This window comes from Orycteropus afer, unplaced genomic scaffold (genome assembly GCF_000298275.1).
Source record: "Orycteropus afer afer isolate SDZICR_OR568_19922 unplaced genomic scaffold, OryAfe1.0 scaffold00148, whole genome shotgun sequence".
In the NCBI taxonomy this organism is placed as follows: Eukaryota; Metazoa; Chordata; class Mammalia; order Tubulidentata; family Orycteropodidae; genus Orycteropus; species Orycteropus afer.
Window position 1 is genome coordinate 324,981 of NW_006921735.1, and position 9,736 is coordinate 334,716.

The following is a 9,736-nucleotide window of genomic DNA, read 5'->3' on the forward strand; positions in this document are numbered from 1 at the left end:
AGCCGTCTGGTTAGCAGGCAAGTGTCTTAGCCACTATGCTACCAGAGCTCCTAAATAAAGGTAGGTAAAGGAAAAAATGTGGAAAATAGACTATTTCGATTCAAACTTCCACAATTCTGCCAATAAGATTCTTTTTAGTTTTTTACTTTTTTCATTCAGGATCCAACGAAGGGTCATGCTTTGTATATAGCTGGCATGTCTCTTTAGTCTCCTACATTCTGGAACCATTCCTGGCCTTCTACATATTTCATAACACAGATATTTTAGAAGAGGCCAGGCCAGTTGCTTTGCAAGATGTTCTTTAATTTGGATTTATCTGCTTATTTACTCATGAAAGAATTCAGATTCTGAATGTTTTTCACAGGATCTGGTAGCATAGTGGCTAAGGCACTTGACAGCTAACCAGAAAGAAGGCTGGCGATTCAAACCCACCAGCCACTCCTCGGAAGGAAGATAGGGCAATCTACTTCCGTAGTGATAATGCCTTGAAACTATGAGTCCTCCACTCACAGGGGCACATAACAACACAACAACCACATAGGTGATAGTATTGTATCTATGTTAATTTCCTGCATGTGATAATCCCATTGTAGAAGAATATCTTTGACCTTGGAAGATATCTGTTGAAGTGTTTAAGAGTGAAGTGGCTTTATGTCAGAAACATAACCACGAAGGGAGTCAGTGGAACAAAAAGAATAACCAATAAATCAACAAAAAAACTAGACACACACATAAATATTATTAATATGTACATAGATAAACACAGTGTGCATAAAGATAGATTAACACATAGACATAAATAGGTGTTAATATAAATAAATATATGCTACATATTTGCTATACATAAAGGTACATAAATAAATAGCATAAAACAAATGTGGTAAAAATGTTAATTGGTGAATTAATTACAGTGTTCCTGTTGTTGTTGTTGTTGTTATGTGCCGTCAAGTCAGACCCAACTCATAGCGACCCCTCCTTGGGTTTCCAAGGCAGTATCACTACGGAAGTAGATTGCCCCATCTTCTTTCCGAGGAGTGGCTAGTGGGTTTGAACCGCCAGCCTTCTGGTTAGCAGTCAAGTGTCTTAGCCACTATGCTACCAGAGCTCCTACAGTGTTCCTATACCGTTGATATTATTCTAAATAAAAAGCTAGGGAACAACAACAAAAAGCTAGGGAACATTTTAACATTTTTAAACAAGGTAAGTAAATAGAATAAAATATAAACTGCTTTACAAAAAAAGGTGATTGGGTAGAAGGTGGAGTCCTGGTTGCACAGTGGTTAAAGTGCTTGGCTGCTAACTGAAAGGTCGGTGGTTGGAACCTACCAGCCGCTCTGTGGGAGGACGACATGGCAGTCTGCTTCTGTAAAGATTCCCAAAAAAACAAACTCACTGCCATCAAGTCGGAGCTGACTACTCATAGATAGCGACCCCTCCTTGGGTTTCTGAGGTGGTATCACTATGGAAGTAGATTGCCCAATCTTTCTTCTGAAGAGTGGCTGGTGGTTTTGGACCACCAGCCTTCTGGTTAGCAGTCAAATGCCTTAGGCACTACACCACCAGAGCTTGAAAACCCTATGGGGCAGTTCTACCCTGTTCTACAGGGTCATAGGGTCGCTATGATTCAGAATCAACTTGATGGCAATAGGTTTGTTTTTTGTTTTGTTTTGCATAGAAGTTGAGGAGTGATTAAAGATAAGGAGTTGTAAGGAAATTGTAGACTCCTGGGTGTGTAACTCATAAAAGCCAAAAGGAGGTAAATTTCAATAAGAAACTTATTTGTTTATTGTCTGTCTCCTCCAATAGAATGTTTGCTTCATGAGGGCACTGTCCCAGTGGGGGGAAAAATGTATATAACACACATATGGTACACAGAGACTTAGTGGCAATAAGTGTATCATGGAGGGAGGAAGTACTATGACCCTTTAGCCAGATCATCAAGTAAGACTTCACCCGTATTTCAATTTAAAAAAAAAAAAAAAAAAAAGCACTGAGGTTATATATTTAAAGAAATAAATCTCTATTCAGAATATAGTTCAGCAAATCTCAGCCTTGTCATTCCTCAAGCCTTCAAAGCATGAACACATACATTGCATTTAGTTAAACACCTGTGTGCATCCTTCAAGAAGATGGTAAGGTTTTTCTTAAATGAAGAAGGCTTATACAGGTGGGGAAAAAAATAAAGGAAAAAAATTACCCTTGAATTCAGTCTTTTCTATCAGAGAACAAACTTAACAACATAGCCTACCCATTTCATATTGGCAAGTTATCTCTTAGCTTAACTCAGTCATTGGAATTGAAGCACTTCTTTTCTTGCACTCGGTTCTGCCACGATTTTCTGGCTCCACAAATCATCAGGACCACAGCCTGATGTGTACTTTAATTTGGGTGCTTTAATAGGCATGCTGCCTCTTCACCAGTGTTGACAGGCCTAAATAATTAATGCCTCTAAACACCCAGGGCTCTGAATCTCATGCTAAAATATGCAACTTAGTTTCACATGCTTGCTTTACTTACTTCAAAAAAGAGAGAGAGAGAATCCTGAAGTAGGAAATAACAACAGAGGCACTAATGCTGTTATTTCAGAATTTATAGACTTCTCAAAGGCATCTGATATTTTTTTACACACTGCACTATCATTGACAGTCCCGACAGCCCGTTAGGTATATTCCCATCTCACATGGAAAAAGAGAATTTAATGTGGAGATTGCCTTAAATCAACGAGTTGTGGTGAAACCAGGAAAACAACCTCAGACATTTCCTCTTCCTTCTCAAAATAATTGCAAACTGGCTTTTCTATAAGGTGTGACTTCTCTAGAGGAGGATGTGACTTTTACCCATTGCTCTGGGTTCTTCAAGTTCATCACATCTGTTTCAGTCACTTTCTTTCTCCTCAGAAATATTCACCTCCTCAGAACCTTCACCCAGCTGCCTCAGCATCTTTACCCATCCCCACCTGGCATGCCATCATTACTACCATAAGGACCTCACTATCCCACTGACAATACCAACAACCCTAGTCTTATCAACCCCGTGAACAATGTCCCTCACCCTCAATGATCTCCATGTACAATCTTCAACAGCTTACTGGTAGACTATACCTTAGTTATAGGCATCACTTGAAAATGTTTTACTTCTGTGACATCCAACTCGAATTTTCCTGATCATAGTCTCCTAATCTCCTATCACACAACTCACTCCCACCCATGAACCTTCCCTTTTGTTCCATCAATTCTGGTTAGGCAGTTTGCTTCTATTTATTCTACCTTCATGAATTCCTCAACACACCATGGTACCAGGCAACAGAGCTTTAAGTGTGAGGAATCAAGTAATCACAGGTCTCTTCCTTCCTGTGTTTTATTGTTTCTTTGTGAGATAAGATCAACAAATATAACCAGTTTAGGACCTAGGGAAAAGGAAGCATAGAGCATGGAGCTGATGCACATTGGGCTTGAAGAGAGAAGGTGAAATGAGGAAGATGAACCAGGTATCCATGGGCCTTTGTAAAGCCTCCTATTATCTAGCCTGGCACATCAGGAAAAACCAACGAGCAACCCCTTCCATGGCCATTGTAACACCGTACTCATTACCACTGTATAATGCCTTACTCATTTTGGCCTTCTTTAACATTTATGCCTCAACAATCCCAGCTTTCTTAGAAGCAAGTCCTAAGCCAAGAACACCGCTAAAAATTACATCAAACCATGTTGACAATTTCTTCATACAAGTTCATGTAACTTTTATGAAGGCTCTCATTGTTAACTTGGTAATGTTCCAAAAGTGTCCTCTCGTGCCTCAAGAGTCACTCATTTTTAAAATTACCTAGTCTTTACAATTACCCGGTCTTTTATTTTAAGGAGCTCTAGTAGCACAGTGACTAAGGTATCTGGCTGCTAACCAGAGGGTTGGCAGTTCAAACCCACCAGTCACTCCACGGAAACAAGACTGGGCAATCTACTTCCATAAAGATATACTGCCTCGGAAACCCAAATGGGGTCGTTGTGAGTCAGGATCAACTCAGTAGCAGTGGGTTTGGTGGGTTTTTTGATGGCACAGTGGTTAAGACATATGGCTGCTAACCAAAAGGTCACCGATTTGAACCCAACAGCAGTTCATAAGAAGAAACACGAGGCAGTCTGCTTCAGTAAAAACGTACATCCTTGAGAACCCTATGGGGACAGTTCTACTCTGTCCTATAGAGTTGCTATAGAGTCATTATGAGTTGGAATTGACTCTATGGCAGTGGGTTTCTTTTCTTTTTCTTTCTTTCTTTTACTGAAAAGACAGCAATTGTCCAAGTGGCCAATGAGAGACTTTACAGTAATCCAATGAGTTGTAATTTATTTTCATTTTCATTGACTGTCTTCAGCATATGACCTTTGGACCACTTGTTCCTACTCCCCATTTCCTTTATTACACCATCACCCACATGGAGGTGTTCCCTAAGGTACTCTATCCAAATATCTTGGTTATATTATTTCTCATCTTCTTCAGGTATTGGTTCCATAGAACTCACTCTCAAACCTCTCCAGCTTGTCCTCTTATACCAGTGACAGACCTGTATTTTATTGTCCTGCTGGACATGACTTAAAAATCTACCAGTTTTTCAAACACAATACAACACGTCAGCCACTGTTATCATTACTTACTTCCAACTAAATCCTCTCCTCTCATTTCCTTTCCTCACATCATCTAGTTAGTCCTCATCCAAGTCCTGGGCATTCTATACTGATATAATGGTCTCACACCTATCTCCTCCCATCCTATGACTCATAACTTAAAGCCTGGACCCTCAGAACTCACATACCTTAACTTTTGCAGGACTAGTTTCCAACAGGTGTTTCCATGTATAAAAGTTCTACTTCGGGCCAGGCACAGATGCTGGAATACATCTTTTCGGAAAGTTTTTTTGTCTTGTTTTATTATTTATTACCTGGTATATGATTTTCAATGGCTCCCTAACACCTACCAAAACGAGTCTCCAACATTCATGTCATGATAATGTGACTCAGACCTTCCTCTGCAATCGTATTTCCCTCTATCTCCTGCTTAGACCTTCTCTTTCTAACAAACTAGACTCTGAGCTGTTTCCCACCCTTGGCCTGAGCTCCTCATCTCTATACCTTTGCATGTGCTAGTCCTTCTTCAAGGTGTGCTTGATCCCTACTCCATCCTTTGGAACCATTCACAAATAACAATTCATCATAAAGCCTTCTCTGATCTTTAAAAGGAATAAAAGGTTCACACCACTCTGCCTTATTCTAAATAACTGAATGACCAGCTCTTTGAAGGGTAGTACTATGCCACTTACCTTTATATCCCCTAAGGCATTTATAGGAGCTCTGGTGGCATAGTGCCTAAGGCACTTGACTGCTAACCAGAAGGCTGATGGTTCAAACCCACCAGCAACTCCTCAGAAGGAAGGTTGGGCAATCTACTTCCGTAGTGATATTGCCTCGGCAACCCAAGGAGGGGTCGCTATGAGTCAGGGCCGACTCGACAGCACATAACAACAACAAGGCATTTATGACATTGCCTTGTCCACAACTGGTATTAGACAATTTAGCTGATGACGTGGACCTCTGAGCAAACATTTCACCATTAATGAAACATCAAAATCTGGGGTTAGCTAAGGCACTTACCCATGGATTCTGAAGTTTGACTGCCAACCACCCGGAGCAGCATAGGCTGACTGCTGTCTGACCTCTGTAAAGAGGTAGAAGGAGAAGACACCGTTGTACCATTCACCTTGGCCTCTGCTTGGGGCTAAGGCATCCAAAAGAAAACAGCATTATTTTTCATAATAAATACTCAAACACATATATACATATAAAATGATGACAGGCACTCATGACTCCACAGATTTTGACCCTTCCTAATGAGAAACCTCTCAAAAATTGGTGAATTTGGGAATTTCACTGTTGATAAAATATAGGATATTGTCTTTGTTGAATTGTGCCTCCCTGCTGTAAGTCTGAAAAAATATTAGTGGAACAAGGTATCATTAGACTACATAATGGAAAGAGTTAGAAGGTAATGTGAGAATGGTGAACACAAAGATATAATGGAGGAGTCACATTTTTGTGAAGTAACAATATGAGACTATAACTCAAAATTAAAATTTTCCAGAAAGCAGGGGTCATGTCCAGGTATGGCAATATCTTGTTAGGTTTTCAATGGAAGTTTTAAAAAAATCATGTCTTATGGACTGGAGAAAATAAAAAAAAAAATCCAAGGTATATTAGAAAGTAAAACTAATTACAAAGAAGAGACTTTTATTTCAAGAGGTAAAATTTTCACTTTTAAAGAACTAGTGGACACTTTTTTGGCATTTGTTTCCAATATGTATTTCAAATTGGTCAAACAAAAAACATGTTGGTAGGAAACAGTCTTGAACAAATATAAAAAGGTATGTTAACTTTTGTCTTCTTTTTTCTATCCCTTGATACTGAGTACTTTGCTAAGTACACATCAAATACTCAACAAATTGATGGTCATTCAAAGGACTCAGAGTTCTATCTTTTTGTTTTGGTTATGGGAGGGGAATGAGTGTTCGTAAATGTCCTGTGTTCAAGAGATGGGGGCCTCACTTGTTCCAGCAGCTGTCTTAGCCTGTGTAGCTGTGACTCCAGCTGCTTATTGTGGTCCTCCAGGATTTGCATCCTGGCTTCCAGGCGGCCTTTGTGTTGACGCAGAAGCTTGGCCTCAGCAATGAGCTCAGCATCCCGGGGGCTCTGGGGAGAGGTGGGCATCATTTCAGGAGGGGACGGCAGTGGGGACAGGCCTTTATGTTCATGCTGCTGCTTCAGACGATCATATTCTGCTTGCAGATTTCTGTTGGCATTGGCATCAAAGAAGAAAAAAGAGAGAAGGAAAGAAAGAAACTTGATTATCATTATTAGATTTCATAGAACATGGCAGATAGATAGATGCATCAGACCACCACCAAACACACAGCAAGCAAAAGAGAGGCACTTAATGAATGATTTTTATGATGACAATCTTATCGATGCTAAAAGAACAAAATAAAATTTGAAGTGTTTGCCTGGTATGTGAGGTGAGATGTTTTTCTTTTTTTTTACATTATACTAGAAGCCTCATGAGTGCTATGTTCAGATGAGTATGCAGGAAAGAATATAATCATTTGATAAATATTAGTTTATAATGTCATGGAATTAAAATTACTGTACCTCTATCAAACATTTTGTTTGCTTAAAAATGCCATCAAATATTTTCAAGAGAAATATATAAGAATATGGTAAGAGTATACCCATGTACCTACCACCATGCATTGACATTGTTCTCAATAAATAAAATAAAATATGGCAGCAAAAGTTAAAGCTCCCCTATGTGCCCTCCTAGGAGCTCTGGTGGCATAGTGCCCATTAGCCACTCCTCAGAAGGAAGGTTGGGCAATCTACTTCCATAGTGATACTGCCTCGGCAACCCAAGGAGGGGTCACTATGAGTCGAGTCCAACTCGACGGCACATAACAACAACATGTGCCCTCCTTAATATCATTCAGCTCTCTCTTTACCATCAACCCCAAGGAGATAATGCCGCACTGAATTCTATGCCCAGCATTGCCATGAATGTATGTACAAATATTAGGGTGAACTTAATAAAAATGCTGACATTTGACTGGTTTTTACCTACAAAAATGGCCATTTCAGGCGATTAACTCTAACAGCATTATTTTGCATGTTCTTAAACTTGACATTTAAGAACTTTATGCTTAATAGTGTACATACCATTCTAAGAGTTGCTTTTGCCTTCAACACTGTTCTGAAGACTTATCCATGTCGATACATAACAGTTCCTGTTTTTAACTTCTGTAAGGTGTATGTTTGGATATGCCAACAACATTCTTCTGTTACTGGACATTTTCATTTTTCCAACGCTTCACTATTACATACAATGATGTGATGAACTTCTGTCTCCTTGGAAACCTGATTAAGATATTCCCTACAGAATATATCTAGATGGGGAATTACTGGGTCCTGGCAACATCATCACCACTGCTACCTACCACCAAATCGCTCTCCTAAGTGGTTTTACCAATTTACTGTCCTACCAATAGTGTATGAAAACTTCCATCTGACCACATCCTCATTAATTTTGGCCAATCTGATGGGTATATTTTACTTTGCATTTCCCCAATTATGGATGAAGTTGAACTTCTTACAAGTTAAAAGGCTGTTCCTTTTGCTCATGTTCCCACTGGGTTGTCCTCTTTAATTCTGGATCTATTATGGATACTTGTCCTTTGCCACTTACGTACATGGCAAGTATTATCTCCTACTCTTCTTTTACTAAAGCTCATCCTTTCACTTGCTCATGGTATCTTGTACAAAAATTTCAAATTTCAATACAGCCTTCCATATTTTCTACATTTTATGTCTTGTTTAGGAAAAACTTCCTTATGCCTACATTTAAAAGGTTAAAATTTGTTTTTCACCTTTAGGACTTTAATCCACCCAGAAGCTATTTTTTTGTGTGTGTGAAGATAGCATCTAATTTTACTCCTCTCCCCTCCACAACAGATAGCCTATTACCCTAGTACCAGTCATTGGCTAGTCCATTTTCCCCCACTGATTTGTAATGGTACCTCTGCAATATATCAAGTGTCCATAGATACACAGGTGTGCTTCTAAGCTCCCTATTCTGTTCTGTTGGTCTACTTGTATATCCCTGTGCCGATGCCACACCAGATTTAAATAAAATGACATATGTCAAGTCCTCCCATTCCCACTTTGTTCTTCCTCCAAACTGTCTTGGCTCTCTGAGCCCTTTGCTCTTCCCTATGATTTTAGTGTCAGATTGTCATATTTCAGGAAAATCCTTGTGAAATGTTAGGTTTGAATTGCATTGAATTTATAGATTAAATTGGGAAGAGCTGATTTCATGTTATTGAATCTTCTCACCCAGGAATGTGGTGGAGTTATTCACTTATTCCAGCTTTGCTTTATGTCCATTAATAAACTTTTGTAATCTACCTTTCTTCCCCCTTAGCTTTTCAGATTGGATGCTTCAGTCATTTATTTTCAACTTTCACTGTTTTTAATAAACAAATTTAGGTTTATAAATTTCCTTCTAGGTATCACTCTAACTATATCCCCAAAGTGTTGACATGTATCACTTGATTTAATTCAGTAGCTTATAATCTCTAGTAGTGTAGTGCCTAAGGCACCTGACTGTTAACCAGAGGCTGGCGGTTCGAACCCACCAGCCACTCCTCGGAAGGAAGGTTGGGCAATCTACTTCCGTAGTGATAATGCCTCAGAAACCAAAGGAGGGGTTGCTATGAGTCAGGTCCGACTTGATGGCACATAACAACAACAACAACATCATGATTTTTAATTTAACCTGTAAGTCTTTTAGGAGCGCATTTTTAATATTTCTAAATATTTTGCTCTTTTTATTGCATATTTCTAATTTAATTGCATTCTAGTAAGAGAACACCTATATGATACTGATTCTTTGAAATTTATCAACACTTGTTTTTTGTAACATAGTTCATAGTCACTTTCTATAAATGTTCATTGAATACTTGAAACAAAAATATGTATTTTCCCATTTGAAAGATGGAGGCTCTAAATAGGTATTTATTAGATTCTGCTAGTTGATTTGTTATTCAGATTTTCTATATCCTTACTAATTTAATTTTTACATTCTTTGCAACTATCAATTTTGGTTAGAAGAGTGTTAAAATATAATTACAGATTTGGTAGTTTCT

General features: G+C 38.8%; 1 protein-coding gene across 1 annotated transcript in view; it reads right to left on the reverse strand.

Moving 5' to 3' along the window:
• Positions 1 to 9,736, reverse strand: part of LOC103201376 (dystrophin-like) — a 2,052,823-nt gene that overhangs the window by 22,591 nt on the left and 2,020,496 nt on the right. Inside the window, exons 63-64 of the mRNA XM_042781676.1 lie at positions 6,591 to 6,834; positions 5,643 to 5,766 (exon numbers count right to left, since the gene is read on the reverse strand). Of these exons, the coding sequence (XP_042637610.1) occupies positions 5,643 to 5,766; positions 6,591 to 6,834 (368 nt within the window). The remainder of the gene's footprint in view (positions 1 to 5,642; positions 5,767 to 6,590; positions 6,835 to 9,736) is intronic.